General features: G+C 46.5%; 1 protein-coding gene across 5 annotated transcripts in view; it reads left to right on the forward strand.

The window, feature by feature from the left end:
* Positions 1-18,887, forward strand: part of TMEM94 (transmembrane protein 94) — a 146,448-nt gene that overhangs the window by 68,925 nt on the left and 58,636 nt on the right. For 4 of the 5 annotated variants that reach the window (XM_060251944.1, XM_060251941.1, XM_060251940.1 and 1 more), the window contains 5 exons: positions 3,043-3,194; positions 4,717-4,819; positions 6,986-7,072; positions 9,270-9,386; positions 17,048-17,104. In XM_060251944.1, the coding sequence (XP_060107927.1) occupies positions 3,043-3,194; positions 4,717-4,819; positions 6,986-7,072; positions 9,270-9,386; positions 17,048-17,104 (516 nt within the window). The remainder of the gene's footprint in view (positions 1-3,042; positions 3,195-4,716; positions 4,820-6,985; positions 7,073-9,269; positions 9,387-17,047; positions 17,105-18,887) is intronic. The other variant, XM_060251943.1, reaches the window with a different exon arrangement.

Genomic DNA, 18,887 nt, shown 5'->3' on the forward strand with positions numbered 1-18,887 from the left:
CCTACTCAGTTGACCCTTAGTTGGTATATACACAAAGGTACAATTTGAAGAAGCGGGCGGTCGGAATTACTAAGGAGACTGGAAGACCCAGTCTTCCAAGTCATAGGTGTGTTACATGACATTGAAAAGCAATGTGTGAGTGTGAGTGAACTACTCCCATCTTCAGGTAAAGAGTCAAAATAAGATGAATAGAAAGACATTAAAAAGCATGAATAGAGAGATGAATAGAAAGACAATTGTTTTCTGTAGCGAGAGGACCTCTGCTAGGCCTACCCATGTTACCCTTTTTCTGGGTCCATCCCCAAGTCTGGTCAACAGGGGAGGTCTTCTCTATCTCCTGTGCTTGGAGCTCTATTTCTAGGCACTTAGGAGCTTGACTGGAGTTGCAGCATGTATGGAGAGTGGTCTCAGTTTGAATCGGGCCCCTGCCTGCCTGACAACTGAATTTGCAGCTCAGAGTTCTCAAAGAGTGTTTGGCGACCAGACCCAGGGATGGACCCAGAAAAACTATAACATGTTGTTGGGCCCCATTGGGCCCTTTCAGATCTGTGTATGAATTCCAACTGAACAGCTGGAGTGGGCTTTGAATTTTGTTATTGAAGACTTCAGTTGTAGTTTGATCGTCTTAAATGGCAGTAGGGCATTGTTGGTACATAATAGTATGTATTTCATTAGAAGACGCACAGGTGAATGACTTCTAAATAGTATTGCTGGTCCTGATATGAGAACAATGCTGATATCAAGGTCTGTTGCAGTGTCTGGATTCTGAGTTTGTGTGGTTTCTAGTAAACATTTGCTTCAGAGAGGGAGGAGGACAGCTGTGATTCACTCTTTTGATGTTGTTTTTATCTGCAGTGTAACGTAACACATCTGTGTCTTGAAATGCTAAGTCTTCTGCCCATCTGTTGTAATAACTCCTCTGCTCTCCGTCTGTTTGTCCGGTGCAGAAGTAGGGAAGGCTCTCCATGTGAAGCGTCATCCTGATCCCAATTGGACCCCCATGCATTTGGGAACGGAGTTCCTAGAACAGAACTCCCAGTTGGCCAGACTCAATGTAGTTAGGCCCTTGGAGAGGCCAATATAATGCAGAAAAGAATTGTCACTCTATTCATTTTGGTTTGCCAATTCAACTGCCTGTGGGAGTAGTCCACCCACACCCTGGGCTATTGAACACAAGAGCTGATTAAGAGTCATCGTGTTCTTCAATCTAATCTAACACACCTGTGACTTGGAGTTCTGGGTCTTCCATGTCACGGGCTGGGGCCGGGTCAGGCAAAGTCCAGGGGCAGTCCAAGGTCTGTAGCCGGTGAGCAAAGAGGGTCCAAGGCGCCAAAACCAAATCACAGTCCAGGTATCGTAGGTCAGAGGTCCAGGAGCCGAAGTCGGGGGGTCCAGAAGTCAAAGCCAAAGTCAGGGGGTCCAGAAGCCAAAGTCAAAAGCCGGAGTGGATGCTAGAACGTCAGGTAAGTGACTAGTTGCTTCCACAAAGCCTCCTCCCAAAGCCCACAGCTATATAGCCCTCTGCTGTCTGTTGCCCATTTGGGCTAATTGCTGGCTCAGAGAGGCAGCCAGGATCCTGCTGAGACTCAAGCATCCTCACTCCTAGAAGGGCCAGAATCCTTTCAAAACTCAGGGCTCAGGGAGCGTCTTGCTCGTGAGCGTGCCGCCCTCCTCCAATCCCTGAGGTCCTGACGAAGGCGGTCACACACACGAGCCACCCGAGAGGGCGAGGCAGGGGGGCTTGGATCTTCTCCAGCAGGAGGCAGGGGCACTGGTGCAGGTGGCAGGGGCACAGTGTCTTCTGCAGGCTCAGCTTCTTCTGCAGGGTCCCCAGTACCCATGACATTCCACTCTTCTTAGGAATTAATACTACTGATTCCTTCTGTTTGTACCTTTGTGTATATACCAACCAAGGGCCAACTGAGAAGGCTCTGGCTTACTAGAGTTTGTCCCACAAAAAACTGGTTAACTTTAATGTGCTAATAATTCAGGTGACTGATACAGACATGCTAGATTCTCAAAAAAACTGATTTTCCCTGAGCGCTTTTAGAGAGGAAATACTGCCCAAGCAAAGATGAATAACACGATGCCAGACAGGTGTTGGAAATGTAAAAAGCATGAAGGTTCTTTCTACCATATGTGGTGGACTTGTGAAAGAGCTAAAATGTTTTGGCAGATGATTCAGTAAGAGATTTCTAATATCTTGGGATGTGAGTTTAATAAAGTTGCAGAGACTTTTCTGTTGGGACTACATATGGAAAAATTTCCAAAAGAAGATAGAACTTTAATTTGGTACTTGCTCTCAGCTGCTAGGACATTGTATGCGCAGCTGTGGAAGCAAGAAAAAATACCAGAGAAATGGGACTGGATTATAAAAGTTATGTCATGGAGTGAAATGGACAAATTAACTAGAATATTAAGAGACTATGATTTAGAACTTTTTAAGTTGGAGTGGAAGAAGTTCAGAAGATACGTAGAAAAAGAGTGGAAAATAAAGGGACATTGGACAATCTTTGATAATGATTAAGTTTTTAAAACAAGAGTATAACTTTTGGGGTTTTTTAATAGTTAAGGGTACCTTTAATATTTGGGTTTTTTTTTAAGTAAATAACACTGGCGGGGGTCAAGTAACGGGGGGAGGGGTGGGGGAAAAGTAAGATATGGGGTAGATAATTTTTTCCTTTTTTAAGTTGTAAGATACAGATATAACTTTGCTACCATATGTTACTAATAAAATTGTGTATATAAAAAAAAAAGAGAGGAAATACTGCCCAGAAGACAGTGTTAAGCTCGCAGTGCAGGCATGACTGTGGATTGCAATGCCATTAATGCCTTGGTGGAAATTTCCAAAACTTCCTGATACAATGAAAATTCTTCTGTTTCTATTCTTTTAACACTAAATTAAAGGTCAGTCCAGTCAAGGGAGAGTAGTAACTGTTTCCTCTAGGTGAGAACAATTGGACTTACAATGAACAAATTAAAGGAAGTTTGAATAATGGGTAGTATTTGCAGTGATAGCACTACCTCCTATTTTTCTAACAGGATGATGAGCACATAGTTCTGGAGCCAGGGGATCTGTTTCCTCCTTTTTCTCCTCCACCGTCACCAAGTGGAGAGGTGAAGAAGGGCCCTCATAATCCCCAGATGTATCGATTGTTTCGTGTCACAAAGACTCCTGTCATTGACAATGTCAGGTAAGCTCCCTGGGCCTGGCCACCATTTTATCATAATTTGTAACTGATTTGTAGCAGAGTGTATAAGGAAATTAATAATTCCATAGTCAGTTTAACGCTAGGGAATGCCTTATAGTCATAAAATGTCTGCCATATGCTCTTTGCTTTCTGTTGCTGTTTCCGTTGCACGGTGTAATGAGGTAGTGATACATCTTGTGCATAAAATTGGGAAATGCAACACAAGAGTATAAAATACTTGAAACAGTGCCAGAACTTGGTATATCCTGTTTAAAATAATTTCCTCATCTTCCCATTTTAACTGGGCTACTAATATATAAGGCCTTTTGGATGTTGGCATATGTGAGTAAGAGAGCTTAGACCTCCAAAATCTGCAAGATGCATTTTGAGTCTTGAGCAACTGTTAATTTTCTCAGGAGGTGAAACAAAATCTATTTTGTAATGCTTAAACTCCATACCATCAAATGCAGAACAAATCAGGATAGAACTAGAGGTGTGCATTTGTCGTGCCGAACCACATAAATACCCAAAAAATACCTTATCGGTCAGATTCTCTAATCTTATTTGGCTTTTATTTTGGTGGAGGAAAGGCATGTCTCCCTGATCAGTCTTCTGAACGGGCTTCCAAGTGGAGGGGACTGAAACTGACCGTTGCCTTCTCTCCCCAAACTGCCCTGACTTGGGGAGGGAAAGCAAGGCATACCTCCCTGATGTGTGGAAGGGAAGGGGGAGCATTTAAACATGCCTCTCCTATTGGTCTTCCCTTCCCCAGCTGCCCTACTGTGGCAGGCTGGCTTGGTATGTGAGAGCAGGTCAGTTTCAAAACTCTCAGTTTTGCTGTCCCCCACTTCGGAGCTTGGGAGAGCAAAACTGAGGGGTTGAATGCCTCTCTCCCGTTTAAAAGGATCAGCTGACAGGCAGACCTGCTGCGCTGATCCTTTAAATTGGGAGGAAGCCATTAAATCCCCCCATTTGGTTCCCCCCCCCTTTCAGGGAGGGAGAAGCCAAATGGAGGGGTTTAATGGCATTTAAAGCCTTCCGCTCTCTTGCTGAGGCATGCCACCTCTATGAGCGGAGTCCAGGAAGAAACATATTTAAAATTTAAATATCTTCCTTCCCCGAGTCACTCCACAACAGCAGTATGCTTCAGCAAGGAAAGGAAGGCTATTTAAAGAGAAATACCTTCCCTTGCTGAGGCATACTACGGCTGCAGTACGACTTGGGGAGATAAGGGGAGGCATGTTGCTGAATAATTTTGGCAATACTGATTTCCCCCCCGAATACTGATTCCCCCCCCCCCCGAATACTGATTTTTCCCCGAATACTGATTTCCCCCCGAATACTGATTTTTTTCCTGAATTCCAATATTGGTGTGTTACCAATATTTTTCAGGTTAAATATTCCTAAACCTGAAAAAATACCAATTTCCATTTTGTGCACACCCCTAGATAGAAGAACACATATATTTAGGGAATGAAGATGGACCTGTTTGGATTAAGGACTAAGCGGTCATTGCCAATTTCAGGTTGTGTTTAGACATGGCTTTGTCCCGTCCCGTGACTGCTTTGGATAATGAGAGGTTCACGGTACAGTCAGTGATGCTGAAGTATGCTGTTCCTATTGTGCTGGTAAGTTCTAAGTTGTGTGAATGGATTGTGATCAGCCAGTTTGGTGTAGTGGTTAAGTGTGCGGACTCTTATCTGGGAGAACCGGGTTTGATTCCCTACTCCTCCACTTGCACCTGCTAGCATGGCCTTGGGACAGCCATAGCTCTGGCAGAGGTTGTCCTTGAAAGGGCAGCTGCTGTGAGAGCCCTCTTCAGCCTCACCCACCCCACAGGGTGACTGTTGTGGGGGAGGAAGGTAAAGGAGATTGTGAGCCGCTCTGAGACTCTTCGGAGTGAAGGGCGGGATATAAATCCAATATCATCATCTTCTTCATCAGATTTGCCCCTATTCAGGTGCCAGGGACATCTAAATGGATTTCCTGCTTCTTAAAAAGTGTTACCTATTGATCATTTTGGGGTAGAAGAGTTAACATCTTCAGTGCTTGCTAATTTAGTTGTTCAGTATGCGGAAAAGTTTATTATGTGTGCAGGAGAGAACTGGAGCAAATTCACTGCCCCTAGCCAAGGTGGTCAAGTTAAGGACGGCATCTTCAGGGGTCAGGATTGTCTCTTTATACAACTGCTGTAAATGGAAGTTTTAGAAATAGTCCACTAGTGTCATGTATTCTTGTACATCCTCAGCTTGCATCGTTATAAGAGAAGAGGTTCAGATTTTTAACTTGCTCCGTTGCTGAAGAATTGGAACCTGATCAACCCTGATAAATGTTGGGCAGTGAACCAAATATTGGTTTGGGTTAGTGAGACTGTAATGTACTAATAACCCGATGGCATTTCTTTAATCCAAGGGTCCCCACCCTTTTTGAGCCTGAGGGCACCATTGGAATTCTGACATCGGGTGGTGGAGCAGGCACAGAATGGCTGCTGTGAAGAATGCAGAGACAACTGCAAAATGTCATGGAATGAGGCTAACTCTAATTGTAACTTAGAATTTTAATAGATTTTAATCAACTGTAGTTAAAATGTTATTTATTGTTGTTCTTATTGTACAATGTATGCATTAAGTTCTTGTTAGCTGCCCTGAGCGGGGAGGGAAGGATACAAATAAAAAGTGACTGACTGACTGACTAACTCCTTAACAGTTTGGACAGAAGCTCTGCTTAACAGTATGCTTTTATAAATGAACACCCAGTTCTGTAGTGAAGAAGAAGAGAAGATGACTACAGATTTATACCCCGCCCTTCTCTCTGAATCAGAGACTCAGAGCAGCTTACAGTCTCCTATATCTTCTCCCCCCGCAACAGACACCCTGTGAGATGGGTGGGGCTGAGAAGGTCTCACAGCAGCTGCCCTATCAAGGACAACTCCTGTGATAGCTATGGCTAACCCAAGGCCATTCCAGCAGGTGCGAGTGGAAGAGTGGGGAATCAAACCTGGTTCCCTCCCCCCAACAGACACCCCGGGGGGCTGGGTGGGGCTGAGAGGGCTCTCACAGCAGCTGCCCTTTCAAGGACAGAGCCTCAGAGCGGCCTACAATCTCCTTTACCTTCCTCCCCCACAACAGACACCCTGTGAGGTGGGTGGGGCTGAGAGGGCTCTCACAGCAGCTGCCCTTTCAAGGATAACCTCTGCCAGAGCTATGGCTGACCCAAGGTCATGCTAGCAGGTGCAAGTGGAGGAGTGGGAAATCAAACCCGGTTCTCCCAGATAAGAAGAAGAAGATGTTGGATTTATATCCCGCCCTCCACTCCGAAGAGTCTCAGAGCAGCTCACAATCTCCTTTACCTTCCTTCCCCACAACAGACACCCTGTGAGGTGGGTGAGGCTGGAGAGGGCTCTCACAGCAGCTGCCCTTTCAAGGACAACCTCTGCCAGAGCTATGGCTGACCCAAGGCCATGCTAGCAGGTGCAAGTGGAGGAGTGGGGAATCAAACCTGGTTCTCCCAGATAAGAGTCTGCACACTTAACCACTACACCAAACAGACCCTTGTGCTGTGGTGGCAACTGTTTCCAAAGCAGCATTTAAAAAAAAAAAAAGCCCCTGCCCATCACATCAGATCTCCAGTGGCTAATCAGAAGCCCTACAGGGCAAAAGCCCCACCTGACCCAGCCCACTTTCGAAAAATTCTTGGCAGACGCCACAGCATGTATGGGCAGCACCTTGGGGACCCCGATGGAATCTTTGAGGGGATAGTCACGTGGTTTGCCATCTCCTCTGTTTCAATGGCAGATCAGCTTCTTGGCCACCAATGCCATACGGACTGTTTTCAAGGCTCCCGGAGTAGTCACGTGGCAGTACATGCTTCTTCAGCTCCAGGTAAAAGAAACTTTTCCTTTTTTTCACCTTCCTCTATTTTGTCACAACTGAAGTTAATTCCTCCTTATAGGAAAAATTATGTTCCTTTCAGCAGTTCCCGCTGAGATAATATTCATATATCGGGGTATGCTTGATGTGCTTTGTTTTGAAAACCAGTTGCAAAGAATATTGTAGTGTGGGTGTGAAATGTACTGACTTAATGCCAGCACACCAAGGAACGTGAGCAGTTTGCCTCGAACGCACTCCCGTGTAAAGTAGGCTCCTAGCTCCTTTTTTTGAGGGGGTGGGGGTTAGGATTGTTCTTTGTCCATTGCTACTGAGGTGTTTAATCTCGGTTTGCTGCCCTTGGACTTCCTGGCAATGGCTATCGCAAGAGGTTTCTGTTTTCCATCTCAGAGTAATGCGGAAGTTGCAGATTTGCCTCTGTGTAAAAGCACTTTACTGGGATTTGCAGGAGATCAGCAGTTCAGATCTGAATTGAAGCACTGATGATCTGAAATCTGTAATTTTGGGGAGGTGGGGGTGGGAAGAGAACCTGCCATTCTTGTCCTTTCTGATTTGATTTTGTCTTTTCTGCTAAAGTATCCATTTGCAGCCAGGACGAAGAGCTTTTGGTATACCCAGATAGCTGCAGTAGCTGTGCAGCCCGGCAATGGCCAGTATTCTGTCAATGAGATGCCTTCTGTTTGCATGCTACAGTCTAGTCAGAGCAATGGGTTGATGCTCTGGCCTTTGTAACAGCAAGGTTTCAGAGGTAGGGGTGTTGAGAGGCAGTCTAGTTTGAATGGTACTTCACGATTTGGATGTTTGAGCTGGCACAGAAAGCAGCTTGGTGTGGGCTGGCAAATGGAAGCAGCTCCCGGCTGTGTTTAGTGCCAGACTTTGTTGTTCATGTACCATTAAAGTTTATTCCATAAATATTACATAGTTCAGTTCCATTTTGTTTTATGTGCATTCATGGGAATCGAGAGCATCCAGAATACTGTGGCTGGTGGTTCAGATATTCTCCTTTTGTGAAAGTGTGGTAACATTTTGTCCATGGGGGTCCTCCTTGCTTGCCTTGTTTCCAATTTGCTGACTTTCAGACAAGATGGTGTCAGATCATGATGTTTTCTTGGCAGACTTTTGACGGGGTGGTTTGCCATTGCCTTCCCAGTCATCTACACTTTCCCCCCATCAAGCCGGGCACTCATTTTACTGACCTCGGAAGTATGGAAGGCTGAGTCAACCTTGAGCTGGCTACCTGAACCCAGCTTCCACCAGGATCGAACCCAGGTCGTGAGCAGAGCTTGGACTGCAGTATTGCAGTTTACCACTCTGTGCCATGGGATATATCAATTTCTGGGGAAGAGTTGGACCTCTGTACCCTTATTTGTCTCTTTTTAACTATATTCTTCATGCTTTATTCTTGTTTTTGCTATGCTCAGTTACTCTGACAGAGCCCTGTGGCGCAGTGTGTTAAACCTGCAGTACTGCAGTCCTAAGCTCTGCTCAGGGCCTGAGTTCGATCCCCGGCGGAAGCTGGGTTTTCAGGTAGCCGGCTTGAGGTTGACTCAGCCTTCCATCCTTCTGAGTCGGTAAAATAAGTACCCAGCTTGCTGGAGGGGAAGTGTAGATGACTGGGGAAGGCAATGGCAAACCACCCTGTAAAAAGTCTGCCGTGAAAACGTTGTGAAAGCAACGTCGCCCCAGAGTCAGAAATGGCTGGCGCTTGCACAGGGGACCTTTCCTTTCCTATACTTAAGAGCCCCGTGGCGCAGTGTGTTAAACCTGCAGTACTGCAGTCCTAAGCTCTGCTCAGGGCCTGAGTTCGATCCCCGGCAGAAGCTGGGTTTTCAGGTAGCCGGCTCGAGGTTGACTCAGCCTTCCATCCTTCTGAGGTTGGTAATATAAGTACCCAGCTTGCTGGAGGGGAAGTGTAGATGATTGGGGAAGGCAATGGCAAACCACCCCGTAAAAAGTCTGCCGTGAAAACGTTGTGAAAGCAACGTCACCCCAGAGTCGGAAACGACTGGCGCTTGCACAGGGGACCGTTCCTTTCCAATTATTCTGAGTGCTGGTCTCAATCCAGAAAAGTAAAATAACACTTTGTGAGCAAGAAACTTCCATTCCTGTTTCAGTCTACCCAGAGCTAATGCAACATTTCCAGCTATGCAGAGTCTTTGTACTTACTAGAGAATTGGAATGCTTTTTACAGGTCAATGGCGTACTGCCCATCCTACCACTGCTTTTTCCAGTCCTGTGGGTTCTTGCTACTGCCTTTGGTGAAGCCAGAGTCTTGGCCCAGATGAGCAAGACCTCACCTACTTCCTTGGTAAGCACTTAGCCAATAGGGTAGGAAAGGAAGGGGAGAGGAAGGGCAGCATAAGATTATTGATTCTAGAGTGGGATCAACAAGTAGCTTCTGGAGTTGCAGTACGGAAATGTTCCTGTGTGCAAATGAACATATGAAGAACATATGAAGCTGCCTTATATGGAATCAGACCCTCGGTCCATCAAAGTCAGTATTGTCTTTTCAGACTGGCAGCGGCTCTCCAGGGTCTCAAGCTGAGGTTTTTCACACCTATTTGCCTGGACCCTTTTTTGGAGATGCCAGGGATTGAACCTGGGACCTTCTGCTTCCCAAGCAGATGCTCTACCACTGAGCCACCGTCCCTCCCCAAATGTTTTAGATGGTTTCTCCTGTGAATTATCAGTGCATACAAATGGAAATACTAGTGTAGCACAGGGGAGGGAGGAATAAAGAAGTATATCTGAAACGGGTCAACAAGCTGTTAAAGAGTGAATGGGCAAAATAGGAGCGGTAGGAGGTCTTGATTGACAGACTGTTGGTTGCAATGTCAGGATTTCTTCCCAAGTAGTGGGAATCTGGAAAATCCAACTGCCTTATTGTCCCAGGTAAAATGGTACTTGCTCTAAATTCGGCTGTTCTGCAATTGAGCAGTGGTCTGAAATCAGTAAAGATGCCACCATTTGCACCGTCAGATGCTGCGGAGGACAGGAATAGTAGGGGTGTATGTTATCTTTGTGTGAATTGACTCTTACCCTCTCTAGTTGCTCCTTCAGTGTCTCCTGATGGTTGCCCTCTCCCCCCGCCCCTGCTTGCTTGCTGTGGGCATGTGAAGCTTGTTTTCCTCATCTTCCGCTTCCCTCTTCGTTTGTTGCCAGCTCTTTCCTGTCACCCAAGCTTATATTCCCAGATGGTTTTTCATTTTTAGACTTTTCTGCCCTGCAGCCCACAAAATAGGTGTAGTTCTTTCTATGTGATTGCATCTCTGATGTGATTCTGCATCTTTGCCCTTAATGCCAAAAATGCTTATTTGTGTCTTGGCTGAATTCTGTCTTGAGCTAGAGTAGCATTTTCTCATGCTCGCTTTTCTCCAGATTCATTTGGAATGTAGCAGGGATTATCACTGCCTCCTCCACCTGCCTGAAATGTGATGCTTGTATCATCTTTCCACGCCTTACTTTTACTTTTGGACCAGATTTGAATGACCTGTGTCCTGTTCTGCATGATCTCACCTCTTGTTTCATTTGGCCCTCATCTTCCTTCCCTGGTTTCCTCCAAGCCACTTTTGGTTTTGGTGCTGTTGCCTCCCCCCTCCCATCTTCATTGGCCATTTTTAAATATCCAGTGCTGTTGATGTAAAAATGCTTGGCTCTGGTCACAGTTGGCTTCTGCATCTAAAAACAGTCCCAAGGTGAACCTACAGATCTTCTTCCTGGTCCCTGTGCAGTCTACACACTTGGGTTCATGCCCTTTGGTCGAAGCCAATCCTGGAGAACTCCAATAGCAGCGTAGGGTATTTTTGGTGGGTTCCTCTCCCGCTCTGAGGAGCAGGCACACAGTGCGCATGCCTAGAACGGGATGAGCTCCACCTCCAGCTCAGTTTCTTTTTTACCGCTGCCTTTACCGGTCCTCGTTGTGCTAGCTCCTCTTTTCAGCGGTTCTCCTCAGCGTTTCCTTCACCCTTCTTCGTTGTCATTTTTCTGTCTTCGTTGTCTACCTACAAAAAAGAGGATCCTTCGTGAGTGCTGTTTTTCTTCCTTTCGCCCCCCCCTTCCGCCCCCCTCTATCCTGGCAGACAAAAAGGGGACGACCACCTTTTTTAAAAGGTGCCTAAAGTGCCGGGCCAAACTCCCATCCACTGATGGGCATTCGTACCGTCTCCTGTGCCTGGGAGAGGGACACAAAGTTGAAACCTGTGTCCACTGTAAGGGGTTTGGCAGACAGATGCTGAAAAACTGAGCGGCGCGTCTTTAAAGCCATCTGCTACAAGTTTCACTTATGCCCCAATCCACTGTCTCGAAGACTTCACTGCCTCCCCCCAAAAGGAGTGGGGAGATTCGGCTTCGTTGGCTCCTTCTCGTAAAAAGAAGCATAAGCCCGACAAAAAAGAGAAGCATCGATCTACGGCACCGAAGGTTCCTGCAAAGACACCAGAAAGGTCGGTCTCAGCACTGACAATCTCAACTTCGACTTCTACGGCCTCTACTTCTATGGCTTCGACTTCAGCTCCTACAACTTCTGTTACACTGCCGCTTCTTTCCACTACGACTTCCACCATGTTGCCTGCTCCTTCTATGGCTTTGACTTCGGCTCCTATCTCTTCCACTTCGGCCCCTTCCACTTTGGCAACCTCATGGGCTTCTCTCGATGCGTCTACTGTCATTTTGATTCCAGACAATGACGCCTTCGACCTGGATGTTCTGATTTCTGCAGCCACCACACTGAATAAAGCCCTCAATTCTGCTGGAGCTGGCTCTCAGATTCAACTGGATTCTCAGCTCTCTACAGTTCCAGATTGATTGGCTTGGTTTCAAGAGGTACCGGACCTTTCTCTCCTGAGCCAATCCCCACGACGTCGTCTTACTCAGCTTACCATACTCAAGGCTACACAGCTCGCCTCCTTGAGATCTACCCACAAACGATTTCACTCGCGATCCAAATCCTGCCGTACCCGTTCATGATCTTATTGCCGAAGTCGATCAACTTCTCGACATCGAGAACATCTTATCGAAGCCGACACGGCTTCTAGGTGTGGGTGCTCAACTTCGAGAGGGTTTCATAGAAACCGTCATCGTTCTCGCTTCACATCAAGGCAACGCCGTTCGACTTCCAGGACTTCTTACAGACACAGGCATCACCATCGATCTCGCTCAACATCAAGGCTCAACATCAACATCCTACCATTGTCAGTGCTGTTCTCCAACCCCCACGCCCTTGAGAACACCATCTCCGGATACTTATGCTCGATGGGTTCGCCGTCACTATCCAGATGGTAAACCTGCTGCTTATGCGGTCCTTCCTTCAGTTCCAGGCCCTTGGAACCCGCAAAACTCTCTGCTATGGTGTCTGTCATAGTTCAGCCAGCTTACAACCATAATAAGTCCCCTGCAGTCGCTGGAGCACCGTCAAAACTACCTGCTCCCATTCTCGAGCCAATCTACATGCCAGATGATCTCTTGCTAAAAGATCCCGTCGCTTCACTTCCTAAGGACACAGAGGACACCTCTTCAGATGCCTCATCATCAGCGTCTTCTCCCTTGGAGGCTGGAGATCCATTGCTTCTGGATCAGCCTGATGGCATCACCCCTCCTAGTCCGCTATCTCTGTCTGATGGGGCTAAACTGTACTTGGAGATGATTACATGGATGGCAGAAGCACTGCACATCGCAGTCAACACTGACAAGCCCGAGGTTACTGATTTGGTTTGCAAACTGGTCCAGGATCAACTGCCACCGGCCACTTTGCTACCCATGTTGCCTGTCCATCTTGCAACTCTCAAGGGGGCTAGGGAGACTCCTGCCTCCATTACACCTACTCCTAAACATCTCAACGCCCTTTATAGGGTGGAATCTTCAGATGCAAAGTTCCTGTTTTCACATCCTGCCCCGAACTCGATGATAATCCACTCTGCTTCTAAATCCAAACCAACTAGACATCCTGCCCCTCCTGAAAGAGAGGGCCATAAGCTGGACACTCTAGGTAGGAAGCTGTACACCACCACCACCACTCTGAGCAAGCTCCATACCTATTTGGCTTATTTTTCAGCTTATAACTTTAATTTAGCCGGTCGCTTGACCCCTCTGCTCGCCAACCTACCTGATTCTGCACAACCTCAGGCTTCAGCCATCATTCAAGAACTATCTGCTGTCTCCCAGCAACAAATAAATTAACTTAAGCATGCAGCCTCCTGCTCGTCTGGGGTGCTAGCTACCTCCATAGCTATTCGTTGCCATGCTTGATTGCGCTCTACCACACTTCAGCTTGACCTCAAAACCAAAGTAGAGGATCTCCCCTTTGATGGGAAGGACCTCTTCCACTCTACCATGGATGAGGTTCTCTCCAATGTTGATGACAGCAGGAAAAAAGCAAAGAGATTGGGTGTTGCTACCCCCACTACTTCCTCCAAACCTTATAGGCCTAGGCAATGGTCATCCCACAAGAAGTATTATCTTCCGAGACCTACTGCTAACTGGAAATGGAAGCAATTTTCTTCCATAACGGGATCTGCTTACTCGAAACACAAATCAAGCCAATCCAAATGCCCATCCCCAGCCAGCAAGCAGTCGGTCTGACGACCTTGCTCATCCAGAAATTCCAGTATACTCCCTCCCACCCCACCCAGGAACCAGACTCTCTCCCTTTCAACATCTTTGGGAGTTTATAACAGATGTCTGGGTCCTCCCCATTATCAGAGTGGGATACGTCATCGAGTTTTCCGAATTGCCTGTATTCCCGCATTTCGTTCCAACTCCTCTCTCTCCAGCTCTTTCTGATGAAGTGCACTCTTTATTGTCAAAAGAACCTGTGCCATCTTCAGATCTCAGGGTGGGATTCTATTCATGTTACTTTGTCGTTCCCAAGAAAGATGGAGGAAAATGCCTCATCATGGACCTGAGAGACCTCAACGGGTTTATTCGCCCCCAGAAGTTCTGGATGATCACTCTACAAATGATCTTACAGTTGATACCGAAGGATGCTTGGCTAGCCTCCATGGACCTGCAAGACATCTATTTCCACGTCACTATTCGCCTGCACCACCGTTGTTACCTCAGGTTCACGGTATCCCATCTGCGACCTACACGGACCCTTCAATTCATAGGGGCAGTCGTCAACACGGTGCCATTCAAAGCTTTCCTGCCCCTAGACAGGGCCCAAGCCCTAGAGACTTTGATCAAATTCTTTTTCGTTACCCCGAAACAAACTGCGGAGTCCATTCAACATCTTCTGGGTCTCATGGCTGCCACGACCGCAGTCATTCGTTCGCCCATCTGAGGGTGCAACCCCTGCAGCTGTGGTTCCTCCAGAACTTCAGACTAGCTTCCCATCCTCAAAATTTACTTCTAACAATTCCAGAGAAGGTCCTATATTCTCTGATATGGTGGTCATTCAACACCAACCTACTAATGGGCAAGGAATTTCAACTTTCTCCACTCACGCGAATGCTGACAACGGATGCCTCACTCAGTGACTGGGGAGCCCACTGTGGGGATTTCACACCACAGGGAGCGTGGTCACCAGTGGACAACATGAGCACATCAATGCAGTGGAGCTCAGGGTTGTGCATCATGCTCTGAAATCTTTCCTCTTTCAACTGAAAGGTCATCACATCCAGGTGGCCTCGGACAATGTCACCACTGTATATTATATCAACAAGCAAGGAGACATGAAATCATCCTCCCTCTGCAATCAGGCTCAGCAACTTTGGAACTGGTGCATTCACAACAACATCTTTCTCTCTGCAGTACATCTCCCAGGATCAATGAACACTCATGCAGATGCACTCTGCAGATCGAAGCCCAGCGACCTGGAATGGTCGCTCACCGACTACTACCTTCGGTCCTGTATTCCAGGCATGGGGTCTTCCACAAATAGATGCCTTTGCATCACCCACCAGTACAAAATGCCCAGTCTTTTTCAGCAGGGGTCCCCCAGTGAACAAGTCGCTGGGAGATGCCTTTCTCCATCGGTGGTCGGGGAAACTCTTTTACATGTTCCCCCCAATTCCATTGATAGCCAGGACCATATAAAAAATAAGGACGGACCTTACGAGCTGTATATTGATAACGCCATGGTGGCCACGTCAGCCCTGGTTTTCTCCACTGTTGCTACTCTCACAGGGGGTTTTCCATCATCTGCCTCTGATCCCTGACATTCCAACACAACACAATGGGAATGTCTACCATCACAACCCAGCCTTCTTTTGATTGACCGCCTGGAGAATCAAACATTAACCTTCCCTCCAGAGATCAGGGAGATGTTCCATGATGCCAGGAAGCCTTCTATACGCAAGTTTTACCTACTAAAGTGGAAGCGTTTCTCACTTTACGCTAAGAAGTACTCTGTGGACCCCTATAAGGCCTCCTTACAGATGCTCTTCTCCTACTTACTATCCCTCACTAATGCGAGCCTCAGTTTTTCGTCACTAAAAGTCCATCTGTCAGCTATCTCAGCTTTCCATGTTCTGGTGAACAAATCTTCAGTTTTCTCAAACCCATTGTCAGAGACCTTTCTAAAGGGATATTCAATCTGAAGCCTTCCATCAAACCTCTTCTCTCTCTATGGAGCCTCTCCCTGGTTCTCACGCAGCTCATGGGCAAACCCTTTGAGCCCCTGGCCACTACTTCCTTGCAACTCCTTTCTTGGAAGACGGCCTTCCTTGTGACTGTTACGTCGGCCAAAAGAGCAAGTGACATATCAGCATTTAGATCAGCATACTGTCTTTCACAGAGACAAGGTGGTATTGCGCTCTCGGATCCAACTTTCCTGCCCGAAGTTGTTTCCCCCTTTCATCTCTCTCAGTCCATTGTACTGCCAACTTTCTGTCTGAACCCTACTGACAATATCCAGAAAGCCTTACACACACTGGGCGTCTGCAGAGCACTTGCATTTTACCTGCAAAGGACAGCTGCTTTCAGAAAGGACCTAAGGCTATTTGTGGCCTACGGATTGTCTCAGCAAGGTGCCAAGGTATCACCTCAACGCCTTTCCAAGTGGGTGTCTTCCACTATAAAGGTTTGCTATGAACTTGCAAAGGAACCCTTACCTGAAGTAATTCGTAGCCATTCCACCAGAGCGGTGTCGACCTCTTCTGCCTTTTTCCATGGGGTCCCTCTGGAAGACATTTGTGCAGCAGCCACTTGGTCTTCTCCCACTACTTTCATGACACCCTACTCTGTTGATGTCCATTCCTGGCAGGATATGTCTTTTGGGAGATCGGTGTTGTCCTCTGTTCTCTAGTAACGACCTCATCACTGGATTTCAGGTGAGCCTGCAATAAATCATGCATTTCTGCGCTGCTAACCTGTGCTTGGTTTTAGGTTGCTCAGATCTTCTTACCAGCACCCACCATCCACGTAGCTCAGCTCGTTATTTACCCAAATGTGTAGACTGCACAGGGACCACAAAGAAGATAAACAGATTGCTTACCTATAACTGATGATCTTCGAGTGGTCACCTGTGTAGTCACACACGACCCGCCCAGCCTTCCCCACTGCTGGCACTTCTTTCTACTTACCCGTGGTTGGACTTGCTAGTGGCAACTGGAAGAAACTGAGCGGGAGGCAGAGCTCCTCCCCCCGTTCTAGGCACGTGTACTGTGTGCCTGCTCCTCAGAGCGGGAGAGGAGCCTGCCAAAAATACGCTATGCTGCTATTGGAGTTCTCCGGGATTGGCTTCGACCAAAGGGCACGAACCCAAGTGTGTAGACTGCACAGGTGATCACTCGAAGATAATCAGTTACAGGTAAGCAACCTGTTTTTTCCCTCACTGACTCCATCTCTGTAAGACACTAGGAATGAGGTTGGGCCACTTGTTTTAATGCTTGATTTGTGAAAGGCAGTGTTCTGGAGTTTGTTTAGGTCCTTTCTTCCCTGTCTCCCACTGGTGAGCTTTTTTTTTCAGAGGGATGTTCCTTGTGTATTGTCTCTAAGCATCTTGAGAATAACCAATCTGTTCTCTTGCTGCAGCTGGCTAAGTTCTCAGAGGATACGCTCAGCAGCTACACAGAGATGGTATCTACCCAGGTACTATTTTATTAACCAGTCTTGCCATCTCCTGTTCTTGTGGTGTTGCACAACATTGTGAGGTCTTCCCTTCCTCTCTTTTTGTAATTTGCTTGCTCCCGTCATGCTTATTTCTTGTTGGTGGTGCTTTCCTCTTGCTATTCTATTCTGCTCCGCATGCAGTTGCACATCTTTTCCACATGCTCTTCCTTGATGTTCACAGAAATCTGGTTCCCATTGGTTGCTTGAGCTGAGAACAAAAGGGTCATGCGATTTAACCCAGTGATTGCTTAGATTTTTAAAAAAGCTTATCCAGACTATATTTACTTTTTTGAGGTGGTTATCTTTTGAGGTGGAAATTGCTGGCTACGAGGTACTGGTAAGTATCCAGGGACTGAAGCTGAATTTCATATTTTTCTTTTTTTTTTGAGAAATCAACAACAACAACAACAATTATAATTTAATTATAAACTTTGGTTATGAAAACACGGAGTCCATATTCATGTGTTGCATGGAACCCAGCTGGGAGAAGTGGATTTCTGAGTATTTCCAGGAGTCTGGTTGTGAAAGTCGTGTGTGGCCAGGGGAGAGGGGGGAGGGGGGATTGTAACAAGACCATTTGTCCCCTTTCATTTGCCTTCCTTTATAGGTGCTGAGGCCTCATTGAGAAGACAATTTAAAAAGCTCCCTTTACCCACCCAAAGCATGATTTAGGTACACTAAATAAGGATAATTAATCTAGCAGCACTGACTGCTTTTTAAAATCAATAAAAAAGCCATATTCTTTTTTCCTATTCAATAATGACTATACAATATAATCCTCTTATTCTGCAGTAATTTGGTGGGATATTGTGATGACGGGGAGTAAGCCCGCATTGTTTTTTCCCAAAGAGCTGGGATGAACATATGAAGCTGCCTTCTACTGAATCAGACCTTTGGTCCATCAGAGTCAGTATTGTCTACTCAGACTGGCAGCGGCTCTCCAGGGTCTCAAGCTGAGGTTTTTTCACGCCTACTTGCCTGGACCCTTTTTTGGAGATGCCAGGGATTGAACCTGGGACCTTCTGCTTACCAAGCAGATGCTTTGCCACTGAGCCACCGTCCCTCCCCTGATTGAGATGATTGAGAGACCTAGTGTTGCCAATCCCAACTATAAAAAATTATTGCTAGTTATGTTCTTTAAAATACATGTACATGCAAAGATGACATCTGTATCTCCGGTTGGCCAGCTAGCATTTTTCCTTTTCTTGGCAGTTGAAACACAGATGCCCATTTGAAATTGTTGCAGTTGTCTTTCCTGGCAGGTGTATCCTGGACCCTTATATGCCAGACAGGCATCTGCTAGCGCTTGTGGGTTGCAGTCTCTGTTGTGCTCTTAATTCACACCCATTGGCTAAGGAGAATAAGATAATTAGCAATGTGGTTGCTACCACTGAGAATCCATACTTAATGGTAGGGGATATATTCTACTATATTAGCTTTGAACTGCTCCAAAAATGCAAATCTTTGTGAATCAAAGAAAGGAGTTAATGACATGCTTCAGGGATTTTTTTCCACCTTGCTTCTGCTACGTATTGGGTTGGTAATTAAAAAGAGAGGAACCCAGTCACTAGATTTCTATGATCTTTAGTGTACAATTCTTAGATTATCAGTGCACCAGTTCCTTGTTTATGCTGGATCCCTTGTAAGATTAAATGAAACCTGATTATGCCCCTTTCAAGGATTTGTACAAGGGTGAGAGGGTATATGGGCACCTTCAAGAAGATGAAGAAGATATTGGATTTATATCCCGTCCTCCACTCCG

The sequence above is a fragment of the Heteronotia binoei genome, chromosome 13, assembly GCF_032191835.1.
Source record: "Heteronotia binoei isolate CCM8104 ecotype False Entrance Well chromosome 13, APGP_CSIRO_Hbin_v1, whole genome shotgun sequence".
In the NCBI taxonomy this organism is placed as follows: domain Eukaryota; kingdom Metazoa; phylum Chordata; class Lepidosauria; order Squamata; family Gekkonidae; genus Heteronotia; species Heteronotia binoei.